We start from the raw sequence: 24,886 nt of genomic DNA, 5'->3' as shown, positions 1-24,886 counted from the left end.
CAGGAGGACCGCAGCAATGCCGGTGGAAGAGCCGAAGTGTGTGTGGGGGGGGGGGGGAGGGGGGAGCGGACTCACGCTGCCTGAGCCCAGCCCTCACCGATGCTCCGCCCCGCTGCAGACCGGCTCCGCCCCTGAGGAAACCCATAGCCTCTCCGCCCCTTAGCGCCTCTGCCCACTTAAACCAGATCGCCCTACTCACTCAGCCTCAGCCCCCAAGGAGCCGCCTCCACTCTTTACTTCCACCTTCATTGTGGCCATCTAGCAAGTTTGCTGCTCCTATAACCCGAAAGCCACCTCCTACCTCACCTCCATACCCTATCCTTACCTAGATCTCCCACCAAACTACATCTCAGCCTGGTCAACCCACATCCCCCAAACCGCCAAACTCTGCCCCAGCAACCTCAAACCTGTTGCCTCACTCCCTGCCCTCCGCATATCTCAATCTAATAGCTGCCATGACAATTCACCGATCGTTCACTACGTGCCAATGTATCGCTAGACGTCATGGCACACACACACAGAACTCAGCCATCACGGAATCTTGTGTGTCATGTACCATGGTTATTCCCAGTGTTACTCCCTTGAGGAAGTCGAGGTTTGGAGAGGTGTTGTGACTTGTTCTGGGTCACTCTGCTAGCAAGAAGTCGAGCCTGGCTTCGCAGACCGCTAGGTCCACCTCCCTAGACTGGACTTCTCCCACCCCATCTCCATGCCATCCTAACCATCCCCTTACGGTGCCCGGTCCTTGACTCACCCCTGACCTCCAAATCGTCCATCCCTTCAGGAGGTCACTCCCAGCCCACCTCTCCCCGGGGTCCCAGTCCCTTCATCCAGGTAACGCCCCTTTTCTTCTCCCAGCTCCGGGTAGCAGGTTCCAGGTCTCGCCTCATTCCCTCCTCCAGCTGCCCCTGGACAAAGCTATTCCCCTCAGACAGCGCCCCCTTCCTTCTCCATGATTCCAACACTCTTCATTCAGTTTCCGCTACCCTTTCCAATTTCCCCACCGGACTCTAGTCTGCTCTCATCCCTTCTTGGGGTTCCCCATAACCAGCTGGCGCAGCGATACGCTAACATCAACTTTACAGACTGCACCACTGCTTCACCAGCCAGAGAGCATTCCTCTATCCATTGTCGCTACCCTCAGTTTTTAAAAAAATGGTCTCTCCCAAGTGCTTACAGGATTCCGTTGTTAAACCCCTTCCCCGCAGGGACGGCTTCTGATTGGTTTTGAAGAAAGACTGCTAAACGTCACTGCCGGCGGAAGAAGCGGCGGGAGATTCGATTAGACTAGTATGGCGAGCTGCTAAATCCTGCTTGTTTACATCGGAGCGGATTAGAGTGTCGCCAGGGCTGGGTCCCATTCCAGTGCCCCAGGTGAGGAGCTGGTAGAAGAGGTTTTCGGGGAGCTAGAGGTTTGGAAACCCCTAAGAAGGTCATTAACGTCGGTGTGGATGAGACTCAGGGCCTTGATCTATATGTTGTTAATTTTCAGGGCTTCATCTGTAAAAGGACAACTATGAATCAGCCCTGAGTACGATAAACACTGAACTGTTAACCGCAAAAACTGCAGTTCAAACCCACCAAACCCTATACAGACCTAATATGTGTTTGAGTTGAAAGTTTGAGTTAATGAGGGCGTAACAATAAAAGGGTGGCGCTGTGGGTTAATGCGTCAGATGACAAAGCGTTTGAACTTCAAGGTCGGCAGTTCAAGCTCACCAGCTGCTCCTCGGAAACCCTATATAGGGTCACTATGGGTCGGAACCGACTCGACGCCACTTAACAACAACAACATTGCTGTTGAAACGTTTACCGACCACTTACACAGGATGAATATACAAAACCGTAAACAGAATAGGCGCGACTTCCGCTTCTGATGCACATTCAGCTACTATGTGCATTACTATTGTTGGAAAGGGGTCCTTTACAGGCGACTTTGTTGGCTCTGCGGGAAAAGTGGTTAACCGAGAGTTAGCTAAAACCAGAAACTTTAAAGTTTTCTAGAGCTTTTTTCTTCGTCCCACATTCAGCCAGTCATATCGACCTCTTGAATATCTCAAATCCAAACATTTCTTGTAAATTTGACCAGTACACTCCCCAATTAAAACCTTTCAGTCATTCCTGTTTGCTCACAGGTTTAAATCAAAACTCCTTAACCAGACATACAGGCCCTTCTTGTCTGTCTTTGACTTGCTTTACCAGCTTTGTTTTCCACTACTTTGGCTCTGGGCTGTAGCCAGACATAATGTGTTTTCAGACCTTCAAATGCCCCATTCTTCCTCTCACCTCCCAACCTAACCAATTCTTATTCCTCAGGTCTATTTACATAGCCTTTTAGGCTAAGATGCTCTTCCTGATGATCCAACAGCTATAAATAGATGATGGTAATCTGATAAAGGGGTCCTGGTGTGGCTTAAATAGAATCAGGCTGCTGATCTCACCATCAGCAGTTCCAAACTACCAGCTGTTCCGAGGGAGAAAGATAAGGCTTTCTGCTCCCCGTAAAGATTTACAGCCTTGGAAACCCTGTACAGGGTCGCTATGAGTCGGAACGGACTCCACGGCACATAACAACAACAATCTGATAAAGGAAGTCCTGGTGTGGCCCTGTAAGAATAAGTACTGACAAGGTGGCAGTTCAAATGTTCAAATCTGCGAGCAGCTCCTTATGCGCCCTATAGAGAGTGGCTATGAGCCACACTGTCTTGACAGAACTTAATCTGATAGAGGGATAGCAAAATATATGGGGTAGGTGTTGTGGGTGCATAAGTGAATGATGGTTGCTAGATATGGAAACAGATTTGTTGGTATGTTCCATCAAGTCAGTTTCAACCCATGGGGACCCAGTATAGGGTTTCTGAGAAATGAGTGGTGAATTTGAACCACTGATCGGCAGTGCTACGCTTATCCTACAGCGCCACACCAGGACTCCTGGAAATAGACTTAAGAGTGATTACGATGTGAGATGAGAGGAAAAGGAAGGAATGAAAGCTGATTCTTCAATATCTGGCCTGAGCCACTGGTTGGACAATGGTACCATTTATTGAGATAGAGAAAACTGAAGGGAAAGAGTTTTGGGGGAAAATTAAGAACTTTTATTTAATAGGTTTTTTTGCCTATTGAAACTTGGCATGTCTTTGTGTTGGTGGTTCAAACCCACTAGCTGATCTTTGGAAACCCTATACAAGGGACTCTGTTAGTTGGAACCAACTCCACAGCATTTAAAAACAACAACATGAAATAGGCAGTTGAGATACTCAAATCTGGAGCTGAGAGTAGATACCAGGCAGGGCCCAAGAGATAAATATGGATATCACCAGTCTAAAAGGACATTTAAAGGCATGGTATTTTAATGATTGGAATTTATTAGGGAGAGACTGTGAAAAAGAAGTTGAGACAAAACCAATGAACCTGAGAAAGAGCAAACAGTGAGACAGGAGAAGAGTGTTTCTTCAATTATTGCTAGGGCTTTCTTTAGTAGTATTTTTCACAAAGCTGTTAGCCCTTTGGGGTAGTAGAGACTGTTTTATTCCCTGTTTTAGCTCTAGTACTTGACCAAAAATATTTCTTTCTGAACTGTTGAGATATTGTTGTTAAGTGCTGTGGAGTTGTTTGACTCACAGCGACCTGCATAGGGTTTCTGAGGAGCTTTTTGAACTGTGACTTTGAGGTTCAAACTGACCTTGTGGCCCGGTGCTTATACTGCAGCACCTGGAATAGTGCTGGTGAGAATTGATAAGTTAGTAAGTAAAGACTTTGAAAAACAAAGGATGTCCTTTCTTTTATATCTCAGAGATATTTCTGGAGGTAGAATCAAGACTTAAGATAAGAATAGTAAGACATGCTTTGAAGACAGAACACACAAAACTTCTTGACACCTTGGTACTTCTCCTGTAATACACTGTCTGTACCTTTATTATTAGTTGTGCATTTTTTCTTTCTCTGTAACCCTGTTTCCTTCCGCACCCCTAGCATAGTACTTTAAATGTCATCAGTGCTTATAGATAATCGAGTAAATGAGCAAACTGTAGGTTGTACTCACTAAGAGCTTCCTGGGTTATGTTGTTTTGTTTTTATTAGACTTTTTATTGTGAATTGAGTGTTTTACAGAACAGATTATTAGTCCCACATGCAAAAAATCATACACTTAGTGTCATTACAATGACTGCAATCCCTTCCAAGTACCATCAGTTACAATATTTACCTCCTTGCATGTCTTAGCTCTCTAACCAGGTCATAGGTCTCATTTCTTAAGGATGCATACCAGGTAGAGAGATTGCTGGGTCATATGCCATTTCTATTAACAACTTTTTTAACAGTTGCACCATTTTACATTCCCACCAGCAGTGTATTAGGGTCCCAGTCTCTCTGTACATTTAGCAGCATTGTTTTTTGTTTTGTTTTGTTAACTTTGTTATAAATACCAAGCTAAGAGTATCATATTGTTGTTTTCATTTGCATCTCTCTAATGGCCATGTATCAGAGCTCTTAAATTTGTTCCTATTTTTCCATTGATGATCTTTATAGTTCTAGGTTTTAAAATTATGTCTTTAATCCAAATTGAGTTTGCATTTGTATGTGGTGTGAGATAGGGGTCTTGTTTTATTCTTCTGCAAATGGATTTCTAGTTTTGCCAGCACCAATTGTTGAAGAGACTGTCTCTTTCCATTTAATGTGTTTTGTTTATTTGTGTTATTTCTTCCATATTTAATGTGTTTTGCCCGTTTGTATATAGTAAGTGTAGATCAACTGACCTTGGGTGGATGTATTTATTTCTGGATTCTTAATTCTGTCCCACTGATCTCTGTGCATGTCATTGTTCCATTGCCAGCCTCTTTTTGGCTAATATGGGTGTTAGTAGGTTTTAAGATCAGGAAGTGAGAGACCTCCTACTTCATCCTTCAGTACTTTGCTTATCCAAAGTGCCTTTCCTTTTCATATAAAGTGGTTGTCATTAGGTGCCGTCAAATCAGTTCAGGCTCTTAGCAACGCTGTATGTAACAGAACGAAACACTGCCTGGTCCTGCACCATTCTCATAAGAGTTGTTACACTTGAGCCTATTGCTGCTACCACTGTGCCAATCCATCTCATTGGGGGTCTTCCTCTTTTTCACTGACCCTCCACTCTACCAAGCATGATGTCCTTCTCCAAGGACTGGTCTCTCTTGAAAATGCATTCAACGTATGAGAAGCGAAGTCTTACATTCTGACATCTAAGGAACATTCTCACCGTATTTCTTCCAACACAGATTTTTTGTTCTACTGGCCATCCATGATACCTTCACTATTCTTCTCTAACACCATAACTCAAATGCATCAGTTCTTCTGTGTCTTCCTTAGTCGTTGTCCAACTTTCACATGCATATGAGGCTATTGAAAATAGCATGGCTTGGGTCAAGCATATCTTAGTCCTCAATTTGATATTTTGCTCTTGATTGTTAATGCAGTAGTACGTCATTTGATTTCTTGACTGCTGCTTTCATGAGTGTCGATTGTGTATTCAACTAAAATAAAGCCTTTGACAACTTCAATCTTTTCTCCATTTATCATAATGTTATTATTGGTCCAGTTGTGATGACTTTTGTTTTCTTTACATTGAGCTGCAATCCATACTGAAGGCTTTGGTCTTTGATCTTCATCAGTAATTACTTGAAATCTTCTTTGCTTTCACCAAGTAAGGTTGTATCATCTGAAATGTACAAAGACATAGAATTAGAAAACCAAAATTTTCCTTCAGTTCTTTCAGAATTTCTCAAGAAGAAAACAGTTCAAGCCTTGACTTGCATTATTGAAAGATGCCATGGACAAAATTAGATTCCTGGTGTGACACTGTAGGATCAGCACTAGACCTTAAACCACAAGGCTGGCAGTTCAGACCCACCAGCTGCTCCTCGGAAACCCTAAACAGAGTCACTATGAGTCGAAAACGACTCATTGGCACTTAATAATAACAACAGGCAAAATATCAAATGATGCAGAAACATCAAAAGAAGATGAAAGGTGTACACAGAGTTTCTGTACCAAAAAGAAATGGTCAATGTCCAGCCGTTTCAAGAAGTGGCATATGATCAAGAACCAATGATACTTACTGAAGGAAGAAGTCCAAGATGTACTGAAGTCATTGGCAAAAAACAAGGCTCCAAGAATTGTCAGAATACAAATTGAAATCTTTCAACAAACTGATGCAGTACTGGAGGTGCTCACTCATCTATGCCAAGAAATTTACAAGACCTGTGCCCAATCCACAGAGACGTGATCCACAGAATGTAGAAATCATCAAACAATTTCATTATTATCACATGTAAATACATTTTTGTTGAAGATAATTTAGAAATGGCTGCAACAGTACATCAACAGGTAACTGCCAGAAACTCAAGCCTAATTCAGAAGAAGATATGGAACTAGGGATATCATTGCTGATGTCTGGTAGATCTTGGCTGAAAGCAGATAATACCGGAAAGATGTTTGTTTGTTCTTTATTGACTATGCAAAGGCTTTCAGCTGTGTGTATCATGACAAGGTATGGATAACATTGCAAAGAATGGGTATTCCAGAACACTTGATTGTGCTCATAAGGAACATGTACATAGACCAAGAGGCAGTGGTTAAACAGAACTAAGAGATACTGAATGGTTTAAAATCAGGAAAGGTGTGTGCCAGGGCTGTTTCTTTCATCATGCTATTCAGTCTGTCTGCTGAGCAAATAATCCGAGATGCTGGATTATATGAAAAAGAGTGTGGCGTCAAGATTGGAGGAAAACCTGCAATATGCAGATGATACAACTGTATAAAGTTGTTGTTGTTAAGTGCCATCAAGTTGGTTCTAGCCCATAGCAACCCTGTACAGGATTTCTGAGGAGCAACTGGTGAGCTTGAACTGCCGACACTGTGGTTCAAACGACTCTATGCTGTCCAGCGCTTTAACCTGCAGCGCCACAGCTCCTTTATTTTCTCAGGTTAGATTTTTTTCCTAAGTATTTTTCATCTTTTGGGTGGTTATTGTAAATGGAATTGTTTTCCTAGTTTCCTTTTCAGAGGTCTCTGTATCAGTTTAAAGAAATACAACTGATTTTTGGATAATGATCTAAAGTTCATTTTACCTTGGCTGCTCATATATCTGGATTGAGTTGTGGGTGGTGTTGTCATGTGTATTAGTCTCAGGTTGTGTGCTGTTAGTGGTTCTCATCCAAAGAGTACCCTTTATTGATTTTTATAATTATTTAAGTAATAACATTTGAAAAATACTTTTAGATATAAAATAGTCACTTTTAATATCACCATTTATCTGTCTCAAAAAAAAAAAGATCAGGTGACTAGAAAGAAACATTTCTATTTTGCCCATCCGCTAGCATTTACCAAATGCACAATAATAACTAATGAATAAGAAAATATATTTGCACTTCTGTGTTGCCTTTAATTTGAGCTGAAAGATTTAATATCACCATCCTTCCCAATTAAAGTGAAAAGATTCCAAAAGATGCCACATCTGAAATTGTTTCCAGGTCATGTTTCCTAACCTAATGTTTACTTATTCTTGGCTCTTCATTTAGTTACTCATCAAACATGAATTCACCACACTATGAATCAAATAAATGGTAGAAAAAAAGAGACAAGACAAGCATCCTGAAGGAAGTGCTGTGAAAACAGCAAAGGGCATAACTAACAGTGACTGCCCAGGAAAGCCCTGTTGTGCTTTTATCCACCAAAACACACATTGTAAAAATTGCTTATTGACCTTTTTCATTTTAGTTCTGAATTGCCAGTAAATCAAACAGTGTTTTAGACATACTGATAAGTACCACTAGAGGGCAATAAAACCTTATATAACAACAATTTAACCACCCTTTCTTTAAAACTATGGTGGTGGTGGTTATCTGCCATGGAGTCGGTTCCTACTCTTAGCGACCCTGTACATGGTTTCCAAGGCTATAAATCTTTACGGGAGCAGAAAGTCTCATCTTTCTCCTGCCAAACGGCTGGTAATTTCGAACTGCCAACCTTGAGGTTAGCAGCCCGATTCGTAACCACCACGCTACCAGAGCTCCTTTAAAACTATGGTTCTTGTTGTTGTTAAGTGGTGGTTATGTGCCGTGGAGTCGGTTCCGACCCATAGCGACCCTGTACAGGGCTTCCGAGGCTGGAAATCTTTACGAGAGCAGAAAGCCTCATCTTTTCTCCCGCGGAAGCTGGTAGTTTTGAACTGCTGATCTTGTGGTTCGCAGCCCGGTTCGTAACTACTACGCTAACATTTAATATTTACAGTTAATTTAGAAATTAATCAGTTTTTCTGAATATTTACTTTTTCATATATTGGTGACTTATATGATAGATTAGACAAAATGTCTTTTATTTGTTATTGTTTCTCCCACAAAACTAGCATAGCATACTAGCGATGGTGCCTGTTTAATCCAAGTCCTAAAGTTTGAATTTGTAACAATTGTGTAAAGAATATACTTTGTTGACTATCTGTATATGAATGGCAAAATGTAAATTTCTATGTTAGAACTTTACAGTATGATCACTTGTGTACCATCGAGTCAGTTCCAACTCATAACCGTACATAGAGTTTCCGAGGACTGCTTGGTGGATTTGAACTGCCAAGTTTTTGATGACCAGTCCAGTTCTTGTCCTACAGCACCAGAGTTAAGAGAAAAAATGGCAGTAGATACAATACATAGGGCTGTACTATAAATGAAAACACTCTGTGCACTCTTATGTATATGCAATCAAAATTATTTTAGGATTCAGTAAAATGGTGTTTTATATTTAATACTATAAGGGGGCTTTAAAAAGTTAATGGAAAAATTCCATTATCTTTTTATTTCAGTTTTTCACAAACTTTTTGAAACGTCCTCGTCTATGACAAAACTATCACTAAAGAAGAAGGGTACTGCAAATGTAGAAGAAAGTTAAGAACTGAAGTTCAGATTGACAGGTGCTAAATTTGGGAATATAAAAAGATGGTTCTTCTGAGATCTTTACTCTGGCTCTGGAAAAAGACATATTAAAGATATATTTAATATAATGTGATAATGACAAGTTTAAAAAATAGTGAAATAAAGCCCCCATGTACAAGCCAATAGGCAGATAAATAAATGATTACCATCCTAGATACTGTGAAGGAATAAAATAAATGAAGTTCTGAAATCTAAGAGGATGAGGTGTTTGCTTGAGATAAAGTGGAGCTCTTGACGGGGTCACATATGAGTTAAAGACTAAAGAGTGACAAAAGAACCAGTGATTCACAGAACTAAGAGAGAACAGTAAGCACAAAAGTCCTGAGGAGAGAAATCCTTTGGTGTACTTAAGGAGAGCAGAAGGCAGCCATCATGGCTGAAGTGTAGTTACTAAACAAGGAGAGTGGTACAAGGTGGTGAGGTCCGAGAGGTGGACCAGGACCGGAACACATAGGGCTTCGCAAGTTTTTGTAGGGAGTTGAGGTTTCATTCTAAATTGAAGGATTTTAAAGCAGATGAGACATAACATTTTCAAGAGGGAGATTGAGCACTTTTAAGAGAGAGCTTGTGATTAGCTCATAAGTGGGTATATCCTCCATGTTCTACCCCACCCCACGCTGGAGTTTAGAGAAGACTTTAGAAGGAAAATGCCTTTGTTGACATCCCTTCTATCATTAGTTGCATTTGCTAAAAGTTGAAATTAATAGCACTGATGATGGCTGTTTTATGTGACTCTTTTTCCGCCTTCCCCTTGTAGCCAAATCACCTATTCTACCTTGTCCTTGAAAACCACTCTGTAGCATAAGGTGACAACCAAATTTAGGAATACAGTGTTGTTTAGTGCCGTCGAGTTGACTCCCAGTCATAGTGACCCTGTATAGGGTTTCCAAGAAGCAGCTGGTGGCTTTGAAATAACTGCCTTGTGGTTTGCTGTCTAATGCTGATCCTACAGCACCACACTTTAAATCGACTGCCATCGAATTAATTCCAACTCATACAACTAACTAGCAAGACAAAATTAGGTTTAGTCTTTTCTGCGCATAAATCAGTGATATATAAATACATACATACATAAAGATATGTTGTTGTGAACTGCCATCGAGTCGGTTCTGACCCATTGTGATCCTGTATAGGGTTTCCGAGAAGCAGCTGGTGAACTTGAACTGCCGACCCTGCAGTTCAAACGGCTTTGCAGTCTGGTGCATTAACCCACAGCACCACACCAGGACTCCACAAAAAGATATCCACACATATAAATTATTTATCTTTCATCTTTGCAAGTTCCCTTCTATTGCCTAAGGTGACCGTATTTTATTTTTAAAGAAATATTATTTTGATTGATAGATAGGTTAGTATAACATTGAGATCTTCCTTTTGATAGTCAACACATTTCTGTATGATAATCCTTATGTTATGGTTGTCCTTATGAAAAGCTATACTTAAAAGATTATATTATCATGTTTTAAACTGATGATTTTCACTTTGGCAGAAATTGGTCACCTTTACCATGTGTTTGCAAAGGAATGTTTATGATATATTTTCATGTTGAACATATGCAGAGATCTTTACTTCAGAACATTTATCTTATACTGTACATAACCTAATCCATTTCAGTTTGGGGGATAAACAAAGCAATATTTGAATTTCAAAAAAGAAAACTTTAAAAAGATATTACTCCTTTATTGATTTACTTTTCTGATGTGTTTCAGACACTATAAGCTCTCCTTTGACCTTTTCACATTATGTTTTTTCTGTTTACAAAATCTGAATTGTCTTTTATGTTTCTCCTCAAGTTGTGTAGAAATGTGCACTCTAAAACCTTAATAAAAATGTTGTCAACTAAAAAGAAACTTTTCCAACAATTTAAGATGTCTAAAAGATTAATATAAGTTTATATGATTTCCTTCCTACTAATGCTAAAAACATGTTCTGTAGAAACAGAATATTTTCTTGAGCTACTTTGTTTTAAATATTATTATTAGCACTTTTCAACAATTTAAGATGTCTAAAAGATTAATATAAGTTTATATGATTTCCTTCCTACTAATGCTAAAAGCATGTTCTGTAGAAACAGAATATTTTCTTGAGCTACTTTGTTTTAAATATTATTATTAGCACTTTTAATTAAGTAAAAAAGAAAATTAATCTTCTAATATGCTGACACTTCCTACCTTCATTTTGAAAGTAAAGCAAAAGAAATCTCTTGGCTTTACAGTGGAGATTAATTGATATTCCTAAAAAATGAATATGTACATACAATTAAGGAATTTTCATTCATCCTAATGCCTATTTTGTTTTATAGGCCACAGTGTGAACACATGAGTAGAAGAAAATTTCTTCTTGCCTCTGTACTTGCTCTCCAGAATTCAAGTTTTATATATCCATCATGTCAGAAGTGTTTCTCTCGAATAATCCTAGTCTCCAAAAGGTAAAAGTAAAACTTGTGAGCACTGGAGAGGAAATATGAATGTACACTGTAGAGTTCATATGAGTCACGGGCAAGTCAAGATCAAATTCACTATACCAGGACATAAAATTCTCTTTGGGTTCGGTTTTTCTGTTGTACCCGAATAGATTTAGCTGACAATCCTCTGTTACTTGAAAAATGATTCGAGTTTCCACTTGGCTAACTATCTGCTTTGGTAAAGAAAAAGTACTTCTCAGAAAATAAGTTCCATCCTTGGTACAAAAATTTAATCCATTTCTGGGATATCATGCTCACTTTGACAATACATAAACATTTCTGGGATATCCCTGGAAGTAAGATTAGGGAAATTTTGTTTATGCATGATCCCAAGATTCTTAAAAAATTAGATCAGCTCAAGAGCAGAAACTGTTTTTAGTCATCTCTGTATCAGGAAGTTATTGTCACATATTCTTTTGTTATTGTGCTCAGATGCAAGCCTAAGATACCTGGGGAGCCTAGGTTCCTTCTCTCATCTTCATAGAGTAGAAGACACATTAAGATTAGAATTCCTCAAAACCACTGTCTCTCCGCCTGAAGAAGAGTTAAGTCGTATAGGTTCTTATAGCTACACATGGATACCTAATAAGTACCTCAGAATAGTATGCCAGCAAATAATCTTAGATAGGGCTTTTGTTTAGTTACTATTGAATCCCCATGAGGTTGTCAGTTCTAAACCACTTGCAAACTGTAAATCATCCTTCCAGAAGTTATCACTGTGCCTTTTTTAAGCCATCTTCTCAGGTGAACTCAGATTAAGACATTGTTTGTGTTTATCACTAAATCCTCAATATCTAGCCTTCAGTCTAATTCATAGAAAATGCTCCGTTAAGGTTTGTTGACTGGATGAATAAATGACAGTATGATAGAGTCTGTGTTGTCTATGGCTGGACTGAGGTCCATTGTAAGGTTCCTATTTATCACTGGAAAAAAAATAAAACCAATTTGTCTTTGATCAGAATCTGCTCTTATGATGTAGGGGAAAGATTTCAAGCTTCAGAAAATATACTCGTGTTACATATAAGCTCAAGTACTTTTATTTATTAGTTGTATGGCCTTAGACAAGGAGCTCTGGTAGTGTAGTGGTTATGAATCGGGCTGTGAACCGCAAGATCAGCAGTTTGAAACTACCAGCTGTTCCGTGCGAGAAAGATGAGGCATTCTGCTCCTGTAAAGATTTATAGCCTCGGAAACCCTGTGCAGGGTCACTATGAGTCGGAACTGACTCCATGGTACTTAACAACAACAACACATGGCCTTAGATAAGATGTTTAACTAATATGCATCTAATTACCAACTGTTTTTGAGTCAGTTGTAACTCAAGACGACCCCATGTGTGTCAGAGTAGACCTGTGCTCCATAGGGTTTGTAATTGTTAGTTTTTTAGATGTACATCTCCAGGTCTTTCTTCCAAGGCATCTCTAGGTTGACTCAACTGTCAACTTTTTGGTTAGCAGCCAAATGCATTTACTGTTTGTACCACCCAGACACTCTGTGAGTCTAAATACTGATGTATATTGTTGTTGCGACGTGCCATTGAATCGGCACTGACTCATAGCAACCCTATGCACAACAGAATGAAACACTGCCCCAGTCCTGGGCCAACCTCACAATTGTTGCCATGCTTGAGCCTGTTGATGCTGCCACCATACCAGTCCATCTCGCTGGGGGTCTTCCTCTTCATCTCCGACCCTCCACCTTATCAAACATAATATCCTTCTCCAGCGACTGGTCCCTCCTGACAATATGTCTGAATTATGAGAAACAAAGTTTGGCCATCTTGGCCTCCAAGGAGCACTCAAGCTGCACTTCTTCCAACACAGATCTTTTGGTTCTTTCTGCAGCCTATGGCACTTTCAATATTATCCTCCAATACCATAACTCAAAAGCATCAATTCTTCTACGGTCTTCCTTATTCACTGTCCAGCTTTCGCTTACTGATGTATTTTCTGGGATAACAGGAAGAATTCTTAAAGATAATGCACAGAAATTTCCATATAATACACGACTTATACTGGAATCTGTGGGTGATACAAATGGTTTTAAATGCTTGACTACTGGCTAAAAAGTTAGCAGTCAGATCCACCCAGAGATGGCTCAGAAGCCAAGCCTCAGTCTACTTCCAAAGGCCACAGCCTTAAAACCCTACGGAAGAGTTCTACTCTAGACACATGGGTCACCATGAGTCACAATCAACTTGACAACAATTAAGAACAAGAAGAAACTATTATTCCTACGTATCCATTGTAAGTGTTGTTGTTAAGTGTCGTCGAGTCTGTTCTGACTCATAACGATCCTATGTAGGGTTTCCTATGTGAACTGCCGACCTTGTGGTTCAAGCCAACCTTGAGGTAGAGTGCTTATCATTTGGCACTATGCCAGGAGTCCTTTGTAGGGGTAGTATACCGACTATAATATATCATGTTAGTTAGAAGCATAATTCTCTTGAGCCAAGCTGTTTTTGTGTTGGTGTGTGCTGTCAAGTCAGTTCCAACTCATAACAACCCTGTATAGAGTTTTCAAGGGTGTGAGTATTGACTGATGCAGAAAGCTTCATCTTTCTCACGCTAATGGGTGGTGGATTTGAACTGCCAAACTTGTATTTAACAACACAGTGTATAACCCACTACACCACCAAGACTCCTCCTGGAACCAGACTGGTGGTGGTGGTTATGTACTGCGGAGTCGGTTCCAACTCATAGCCACTCTATATAGGATTTCCAAGGATGTAAATCTTTATGGGAGCAGAAAGCCTCATCTTTCTCCCACAGAACAACTGGTAGTTTTGAACTGCTGACCTTGAGATTATCAGCCCGACTTGTAACTACTACGCTACCAGAGCTCCTTGGAGCCAGACTACCAGGGTTCAAATCCCAACCCTGCTACTTATAGCTGTCTGATCTAAGGCAAGCCCCTAAAATTATCTCATCCTGGGTAAAATGGGGAAAGTAGCAATACCTGCCTCATAGGAAAGCACTATAAGGATTAAACAAGTTAATATATATAATGTGCTTAGTATTGTCTGATACATTATTAGCAATATATGTTGTTGTGCTGTTAAGTGCTGTTGAGTCAATTCTGACTCTTAGAGATTCTGTATAAGGTTTCCAAGTAGAGGCTGGTGGGCTTGAACTGTCGAACTTGCAGTTATCAATCCAGTGCTTATCCTACAATGTCACACCTGGACTCCAGTAATACACAGGAATTTTTTTTTTTTTTTTTTAATTTTCCCCCCAAGTTATTTCTTTTAAGGATTATGTACAACAAAAATGTAGGTTGAACAATGTCAGTACCTCTGGACTGGTATTAAGTATCACTAATGAGTATTTATTATGTGGTAGGCATTGTGCTAGAGGCTTGTAAGTATTATTCTTATTGTTTGGAGTCATCAAATCACTCCTGACTCATAACAACGTATGTACAACAGAATGAAACACTGCCTAGCCCTGCGCCATCCTCAAAATCATTAAGCTTGATCCCATTGCTGCTGCCACTGTGCCAGTCCATCTGGTTGGGGGTCTTCTTCCTTTTTGCTGACCCTCCACTTTACCAAGCATGATGTCGTTCTCCAGGGAATGATCCATCCTGGTAGTAAGTCCAGAGTATGAGAGACAGAGTTTTGCCATCTGTCTTTGATTTCTAAGGAGTATCTTGGTTGTACTTCTTCTAACACAGATTGGTTTGGTTTTCTGGCAGTGAAAGAATACAACCTTTCCTGATTTTAAAACACTCAGTGCCCCCTTGTTATGTTCTAACTACTGCCTCTTGGTCTGTGTACAGGCTCCTCATGAGCCACAGTCAAGTGTTCTAGAATACCTATAGTCTGCAATGTTGTCCATAGTTCATCATTGAGCTGCACAGTCAAAAGCCTTTGCATAGTCAATAAAGCACAGATAAACATCTTTCTGGTATTCTCTGCTTGCAGCCAAGACCCATTTGATGTCAGCAGATGGTGTTAGATCTTTTAATATAATCACTCTCATGAGATGAATACTCTAGTTAGACCAGCCTTCAAAGACGGTAACTGAGCATAGAAAAGTAATCACACAGTGAGTAGCAGAGACATTCGAACCTAAGCAATCGGATTGCTATAGATAGTCATAATCACTATGTTGTTGTTGTTGTTGTTGTTAAGTGCCATTGAGTGGGTTCCGGCCCTTAGTGGCCCTGTATAGGGTTTCTGAGGCTGTAAATCTTTATGGGAGCAGAAAGCCTCATTTTTCTCTCGCGGTACTGCTGGCAGTTTCGAACTGCTGACCTTAAGGTTAGCAGCCCAATTTGTAACCAGTAGCGTAGTGGTTACGAATCGGGCTGCAAATCTCAGGGACAGCAGTTCGAAACTACTAGCTGTTCCGCGGGAGAAAGATAAGGCTTTCTGCTCCCGTAAAGATTTACAGCCTTGGAAACCCTGTACAGGGTCGCTATGAGTCGGAACCGACTCCACGACACATAGCAACAACAACAACATGCTACCAGAGCTCCCTTTTAATTCTTGTAGGTATCATGAAAGTTACATAGGAAATAATTCCAGACTAGGAACCCTGGAATAGCAGACTATACGCATTGGACTGGTAAATACAAGATCATCAATTCAAAGCCACCCAGCCACTCTCAAAAGCCCTATTACACAGGATCACTGAGAGTCAGAAATGACTCCATAGTACACAGTAACAGCAGGAGTCCAAAGCCTTAGATTGGGGTCATAAAATCACTAGGTTTGTCATCTTGGACAAAAACTTTATCCAATTTTGTAATAATTGTGATAGCTGTCTTTTTTACCTGTTCAGTAGTGTTATGGGGTGGGGTGGAGGAATGAAATCATGTAAGTGAAAGAATACATTTATAAACTGCAAAACACTGAGTACTAAGATTTGCTAGAAATTTTATATTAGACCTTACTACATAACCTTTAAGGACATTCTGGTATTTATTTAAACACTTAGTTTATTAAATTTCCCAAGAGCCAATACTAATGAGGCTTTTATTCTTAAGTGAGTCAAGTGTCTCACTTTATTCTAGGCCAGACTCCAACATATACTTCTTCCAGTGTGAGTTAAAACATGAATGGATTAGTACTAATCTACCTGCAATGTGGAAAAAAATGAATAATTAGCAGAAATGTAATTATGCTGATTCAGTAGCATCTCAAATGAAAAACCAGACCAACCTTTGTTTAAAATAGCTAGTCATCTTAGATACTGTGGGCCTTTAGGCTCCCTCTAGTGACTGAATAGCAGCAATCAAATTTATAAGATATAACTGTTTCAAATATTATTTTCCATTTGTATTTTGCCATTCTTTTTTAAAACTAGGTCATTAGTAACAGGTTGAAGAATAGAAAGTCTTGTATTATATTACCTACTACAAAAAGATGTCATGTGACATCAGTTTGCTAAACTAAGAACATGAAAAATGGATATCAGACTGATAAGACATTGCAAACAGAAAAAATAGAAGTGGCAGTAATCATCACACTATCAATAAAATTATGAGTGGGAAGTAGACTAACACTTATTAATTTGATAAGATCTTGACTAGATCTTTATTTTATCGCATTTTTATCTTTCATCAACCCTGGATTTTACAGATGAGGAAATCAGTTCTTAAGAAATTAAACAGCTAATGCATGACAGTTGAGATAGAGTTGGCATGTATTTTTTTATTAGAAAGATTTTGACCATAATTACTTATTGCCTTAAAAATAAGTTAAATTTGCTTGGTTTATGTATCAATATTTTATAATCTGACTAATTCTCAGCATATTCATTCCACTGAGTTAAACAAATGGAGAGTAGAGTTTTATAATGGTGAGAAAAGTACAGTTAGGCACTTTGAGTATAAATATTAAATATTTCAAGACTATTCATTATCCTATTATCACAAGTTAACTATTATCCTGAGCTGATTCTGACTCATAACAACCTTATAGAACAGAATAGAACTGCCCCATAGGTTTTCCAAGGCCTTAATATTTACGGAAGCTGACTATCACATCTTTCTCCAGTAGAGCAGCTAGTGGGATCAAATCACCAACCTCTTGGTTATTAGCTATGGAGTTCTTAACTGTTACACTGTTGTTCTTAAGTGCTGTTGAGTGGATTCCGACTAATAGCAACCCACAGCAACCTTGTATAGAGTTTCCGAGGAGCAGCTGGTGAGGTTGAACTGCTGACCTTGTGGTTCAAACTGACCCAGTGCGTTAACCCACAGCACCACACCCGGATTCCAACGGTTACACTACTTGTTCTTGTTAAGTGCTGTCGAGTTGGTTCTGATTCATAGCCACCCAGCATAGGGTTTCCAAGGAGAGGCTGGTGAGCTTGAACCACCAACCTTGTAGTTGAAACTGACTTTGTAGTCCACTGCATTAACAAACAGCGCCATGCCAGGAGTCCTGTTACACTACTAATGTACTTTTTTTTTTTTAATGTTTTATTGTGAATTATGTGATAGTTTACATGGGAGAACATTAGTTTTACATTCATCCCATCATATATCGTTTCATTGCCATGATTACAATTACTAATGTACTTTTAATAGAAGATGCACAGACCTGTTTTCGTGTAGTACTCACTTTGTACATTTAATTTGCCCTCTGATCCCAGACCATATTACAACTCAATTCATCAATAATGGTTCTTTCTTTCACACACTTACACAGTTTTCCTTCAGTTATTTAAAGCAGTCTGGTCTGTGCTACTTAAATTGGATAGCGCTATGGCTCCATAGGATAAGCACTGGACTGTGAACCACAAAGTCCACGGTTTGAGCCTGCCAGCCTCTCCTCTCCTGCGAAAATTTAAGGCCTCAGAAACCCTTTACTGAGTCTCTATGAGTGGGAACCAACTCAGTGGCAGTTAACAACAACTTAGTTAAATCAGTAGAGCCAGTAGTTACAAAGAGGAATTCAAAAGATACTATTCCAAATTTGTTTAAAAAAAAAGGTAAATTGCATAGGTACAAACATACATAATATATTTTAATGTTTTGTTGTTGTTTTTCATCATATGAAAAAATTTTGACTGCATCTCTGTTCTGTTTTGTTTTCTTTTGCTCACTTTTCCAGGTTTACTTGTCCAAAATGTGGCTGTACTAGTGAAGCTGAAAATGCCAGTTACAGATATAAACTTTCCTTAAAAGTTGCAGAATCAAACAAATTATTTGGTATTACTGTATTTGGGAGCTGTTTAGATACATTTTTTGGTCTTACTGCTACTGCTTTACACAGGTATGAATTTTAAAACATCTTTTTTCATCCTAGCTACTCTTTTAGCAAAGGGACTCAGTAGCGTAGTGATTCCGAGTCAGGCTGCTAACCTCAAGGTCAGCAGTTAGAAACTTCCAGCCGTTCCATAGGAGGAAGATGAGGCTTTCTGTTCCCGTAAAGATCTACATCCTCCGAAACTTTCTGCAGGGTCACTATGAGTTGGAACCAACTCCACGGCACATAACCACCACCACCTTTCCTTTCGTATGTCCGTAGAATATGAAGATGTGTGATTTTAAGATAATGGACATTTCATTAAAAGATGCTCGATTGACCTGAGATCACCAGTTACTTGGTGGTATGTATTGTTCTTTTAAGGATAATGAAATGTTGTTGTTGTTGTTAAGTACCATAAAGTCGGTTCCGACACATAGTGACCCTGCACAGGCTCATTTTCAGAGGCTGAAAATCTTTACGGGAGCAGAAAGCCTCATCTTTCTCCCATGGAATGGCTGGTAGTTTCAAATTGCCTCCCTTGAGGTTAGCAGCCCGATTCGTAACCATTACGCTACCAGAGCTCCTTATAATGAAGTGAGAGATAGATTTTTATTTCCTGAATATATATTATAATAATGTGAAAACACATTCTTTTTATTCAGGACAAATAAGCTGTAATTAAGACTTAAATTATAAAATTGTAATCCAAGTTGGAAAAAGAAAGTAAAATCATTTCAGGCTAAAGGTTTATCCAAATTGAGGTTAGCTTTCAAGTGGCTATAGTGTCTTGAGACAGAAGAAGTTATTTGAGAAAATGTTTGCATACCTGAAGTTGAAATTTTGTCATTTCTTTCCCTTAGTTTTTTTGTATAGTTTGACTTATTAAAATGACCTGAGAATATGTGTATATATAAGAAATTGAACCTTTTTCTCCCCTTTAGTCATCTACCTTATCCTATAATCACTTGGGAGACAAAAATCAATGTCTAAGTCCTTCTGTTTCAGAACAAACAGATTACATGCAAGGAACCACAGCCTGGATTGCCTGGGAAGAGGGGAAACTTTCCTCAGTTTTAAGGGGAAGGGCTACAGCTCCTACCCTATTACCAATGCCACTATTATTTTTCTGTAGACTATTTAAATTGCTGGGTCTAATTTTTAGGCAGATGTCTTGATCAATTAATTTTGTTTTTGTGGGCTCTGGGGAATTGTTGTTGTTGTTGTTAAGTACTGTGGAGTCGGATCCAACTCATAGTGACCCTATTGAGGTTTTCCAAGGTTGTAAATCTTTATGGGAGCAGACCGCCTCATCTTTCTCCCGTGGAACTACTGGTAGTTTTGAACTGCCGACGTTGAAGTTAGCAGCCCGATTCGTAACCACTATGCTACCAGAGCTCTGTGGAATTAGAGGGAACAAAATACTTCTCTTTTTAAATCACTTTTTTCTCTATGCAATACAAAAACTTCATGCTACATTTTTAAATGAATTGTCCTAATAAGACAGGTTAAATTTTCAAAGTTTATGTTTTCATTTATTTTACTTCATTTTGTTTCCAATCAAGGTACATTGAAGATCCTAATGAAATTCCAAAAACATTGGACAGAGATACAACTCAGAACCTATTAACTAAAGCAGTTGAAACTTGCTTTGTCGGACAAAATTTTATTTTTGGAGTGACGGTGAGACTAGCTTTCTTTTTAATGTGTTACATAGCTAGTAAATGCCAAAAGCCAAGGTGAAAAATCAGGGCTTCTAGTTGATACCTGGTTAAAAATTATTTAAAACCCTTAACACTAGCTCTCTAGTGAACAATGTGTACATGCTTTAACACATGAAAGTGATTTTAGATCTATATATTAGAAAAAATTACATCCTGTAATTAAAAAACCAAAAGTTCAAATGTGGACCTTTAATAGAGCCACTTTAAGGTTCTAGTGGCTAATGTCTCTTGAGATGGCAGAATTGCCCCTGCCCAGAAGTCAACTGAAGCCAAACTAGAGAGATGAAATCAAATCAGCCTTTCTTACCTAGGGTTCTGAAAGAAAATTCACACAGAAAATGATTATAGGAACTGTTCTCAATTCTGTCAAGGAATGGGACTTAGGTAATACTCTCATAGATGTACCAGAAAAAAATTGCTTCATTATTTACAATAGATGTCTTGGGGCATTATTGCTTGAAAAGGTATAGAAAATGTTATATTCTGTTCTCTGGTGCCAAAGCCTCAGTGGGAGAAATAAATTAGTGTAGATCTATGGGAGCAGGCATAAAAGTTATCCATAAAAGACACTACAAAGCTATATCAGCCCTTTGAGGTGGGTATGGTTTATTATCTTGGTATCAGAAACCTGGTATCTAGAATTCTGAATATATTTATGCTATTTATATTTCTATAATCATTTTGTGTGTCATTTATCCTAAAAGGAACAAATGACATGTTTGACCACACAGGTTTTTAAAAGGGAACTAGAGGACTCCACAACGGAACAGTGAGAAAAGACCAAAAGGAAGATAAAGCTGAGAGCTTCAGGGCTTTGTTTTTTTAAAACTTAGAAGATTATTTAAAAATAAATACGGATGGACATTCCCTTAAAACTCTAAAAGTTTCTGGAAGCTATCAAAAAATATAATAAGCCTCAAAATAACTCATTACCATGATGCTGACTACATCTTATGGAGACCGTACAGAACAGTTCCATAGGGTTCCAGTCTATAAATCTCTACAGAAACAAGACACTGTGCAGGTTTGCATATGCTATTACCCAGACTAGAAGTCTGCATTTTCATCTTCAGTTTACAAATGGGAAAACTAAGGCTCAGAGAAGTTAAATAACTTCTTTAAAGACTAGTAAATTCTAAAACCGGGATTTGAATATAGTCACTTTATTCTAAGGTTTGTATTCTCTTACTCATACATACTACTCTGCTTCTTACACTGTTGTTGCTATGTGTCCTCAAGTCAATTTTAACCCATAGGGCAGACTAGAATTGCCACATAGGTTTTTCTAAAGCTCTGGTAGCGAAGTGGTTACGAATCAGACTGTGAACCACAAGGTCAGCAGTTTGAAACTACCAGCTGTTCCACAGGAGAAAGATGAGGCTTTCTGCTCCCATAAAGATTTACAGCCTCGGAAACCCTGTACGGGTCACTATGGGTCAGAACCGACTCCACGGCACATAACAATGGGCGCACAGTGGCTCCATACAGTAAGCCATGGACTGAGAAAGACAAGGTCCACGGTTTCAGCATGTCAGCTGCTCCACTGGAAAAAGATGAAGCTTTCTGCTCCCACAAAGATTTAAAGCTTCGGAAACCCTATACATAGTTACTGCCAACATTTCAGTTCGCAGCTGAGTGCTTAACTATTGTGCCACCAAGACTCCTTGCCTCTAATACTAAGGAATTGAAATTAGGGAGGGTGGTGGTGGTAATAGACATTAATAGTTGTTCTTTAATCTTACCATTCCTGTTACACATGTTAGTCATGTTTTTGTTCTCATTTAAATGTATTTCTTTCTTGCACAGAATTTTGAAAACCCAGGTTCAGATTCCAGGAAGTTCTTCCAGCAGTGTCCTGACCGCAAGAGAGAAGTTAAAGCGCTGGTAGCTTCCCAGATTGTTCTGCCAGATCCAAGTGTTGCAGGCTTCACTGTCATTGACTACTTCCATCAGCTTTTGAAGCCATCCAACTTAAAGGAGTTTCACCATGGCACCCAGGCAGATAGCGACATACTTGCTTTAGGTCTCTCAACTAGCGAGCTCAGCAACCTATATGGTTCTGATAGCAGTTCTTGTTTTTTTGAGTCACGTGGTGGAGTTCATTTTTCAAGATTCTGGAAGTCATCACTTGAACTGACTTCCATTGTTTCTCAACTAACAGATGATGATGATGATTTTCCAGCTTCAGAACAAAGAGCCATTGGTGCTCTTCACCAGAACAGAAAGCGTATGTCCTTTGCAGAGATCACTGGTTCCAGTAGCTACCATGATCCCATCCAGAATTCATGGAGTCTTCTTTCATATATGGATAAAAAGAGTAAAGCAGAAAAGTTGGGTGAAGAACTTGACTTACAAGCGACTCACCTGAGTGCAGTTTGCAGCAATCATCATGAAACTGGTGTTGCTGACTCTAATTTATTCCCTTTGAAAGTGCAAGAGCCCCTTGAGCCACATAATGCAAAGTCCTTCCACGGTGCAATAGAATTGAAAAATGAGTATTCCCAACCTGAGCTAACAGGTCACCAGCATCATGATCCAGATACCCCTTCTAGTCTCCAAGAGAGAGCCGCGTGTTGTTCACCTTCATCACTCAAACTTGAAGAGATAGCTGGTGGTTCCCAGGATTGTGGCCCTGAGATATGGGATGATCTGCCATTCTCTGAAAGCCTGAACAAGTTTCTGGCAGCTATTGAAAGTGATGTTGCTAAAACCCCAACAGATGCCCGTAGCAGGAAACATTATCTAGACACTGACATTGATAAATTACATACAGACCACATCAGGTTATCTGTGACTCCCCAAAAAACTACTGGAGCCCTGCATAAACCACCTATAGCTTTGAGATCATCACAAGCAACAGTCAAAGCAAAGGCTAACAAAGATAACTTCCTTTCCAAGTTTGAAGCTAATCCAAGTCCAAATCCTCAAAAGGAATCACAACCAGATCACATAGCAGAGACTACCTCTGTAAGTGCTAATAGGAGACAGAGTTCTGATTATGTTTTACCAAATACTTACCTGTCAGCTCTAATTCGATCTACAAAAGATTTAGAAACAACAGTTACTACTCATAAGAAGACAACCAGAATCCAACCAAAAAGGGCCGAAATTTTACCCTGGTCCAATACTTCAGAGAATGACATTTCTTTTTTTAATATCAAATATACTAATAGAGAAAAATCACTTTTAGAAATGAGTAAAAACTTGACAACTTTGTGCTCTACAAAGTGTAGTGATGCTTTAGATGTTTGCAGCTTGGAAAAGAAGCAGTATGATAGGTGGCCAGAGTACCCAGATGACAGTTTTACAATTTGCAGGCAACTTACCTATCCTTTAGAATCTTTTTGCAATAGTACAAATACAAGTACAAGCACATTGAAAGAAATGCCTCATGGACCTATCAATAATAACGTAAAACAGAGTTATTCTCCTTGCCATGAATGTAGCTATAATGCTTCTGCTGATCTCTTTGATGTTAGTGGTAAAGAAATGGACATTACAACAGAAATTACCAAAAAATCACAGGATGTTCTCTTGCAGTGGGAAAAGTCTTTGGTAGAAAGCCATCATGCAGAATCTGATTTTTCACTGAGATTACTTTCTGAAAACTCAAGCCAGATTTCACAAAAATTAGCCTTGCAAAATGTATCTGCCCCTGTGTGTCCAAAAACATGTTCTTCGCTTCACTTTCAGTCAGATTCAGAATATGAATTTGAAGATAGCGAAGACTTTGTTCCATATTCACAATCAACTCCAGTTTCAAGATTCTACCAAGCAAGAATTCATGGGATAAAAACAGCTTTCGAAAAATTGCCTGCCTTTTATTCAGATCTTGATATTAATTCTAGAAAGACAAGGATTCCTTCTGAAAGTCACACACAGCAAGCTACCCCAAATGGTCCAAAAACTAAAACAGCAAAAGTCCAGACATGCAGAAGCTCTGTTATATCTAGCGGTACACAGCCAGTGATTCTCACCCGCTGGCCTTTTACTGAGTGCCTTGAGACTGATATTGATGAATGGGTTCCTCCTACCACAAAAAAAGAATTTCTTTCAAAGAACCGTCAATTACGAACCATGGGTCTAAGAAAGTGCCCTGCTGCCTGTAATTCCCCTGATCTAAAAGAGTTACCAAGAAAGAAACTGAAACATGTTAAACAGAGAATGGATAAATGCCTAATTAAGGAGTTAAATTTAAATAATAAGCTTTTAACAGTAGTTAAAAAACAGAAAACTTCTGAATATAATTGTGAACATTCAGGCTGGATTTCCAGAGAGTCAGTTTTTGAACATGGTTCATGTTCAGAATGTTGCCTTCCATTTTCAAAAAATTGGCCATCTTCATCACCTGAAACTAATAGTGCTTGGTCACCGGAATTGTTTTCATAAAATACCACCTGAGTCCAATTACTGAGGCCATCTCTGTGACTGACTGACTATTCCAAAAGTTCCTGAATCCTCTGTGGTATTTTGGCCAATCAGACTTGGTTTCCACCTGCTGGTCCTTGAAGAATAAATGTATTTATTGAGCACAGATTAT

General features: G+C 39.2%; 1 protein-coding gene across 1 annotated transcript; it reads left to right on the top strand.

The window, feature by feature from the left end:
* Positions 1-16: 16 nt before the first annotated feature.
* LOC102839575 (chromosome unknown open reading frame, human C11orf82) lies at positions 17-24,735 on the top strand. Its single transcript, XM_006865013.1, has 5 exons — positions 17-36; positions 11,260-11,385; positions 18,488-18,649; positions 20,188-20,305; positions 22,153-24,735. Exons 1-5 carry the CDS (start codon positions 17-19, stop codon positions 24,733-24,735), a joined length of 3,009 nt encoding a protein of 1,002 aa, XP_006865075.1.
* The last annotated feature ends 151 nt before the right edge of the window (positions 24,736-24,886 follow it).

The sequence above is a fragment of the Chrysochloris asiatica genome, unplaced genomic scaffold (assembly GCF_000296735.1).
Source record: "Chrysochloris asiatica unplaced genomic scaffold, ChrAsi1.0 scaffold00074, whole genome shotgun sequence".
In the NCBI taxonomy this organism is placed as follows: domain Eukaryota; kingdom Metazoa; phylum Chordata; class Mammalia; order Afrosoricida; family Chrysochloridae; genus Chrysochloris; species Chrysochloris asiatica.
Note: the sequence above shows the minus strand (reverse complement) of the source record. Positions and strands in the feature narration are given on the sequence as shown.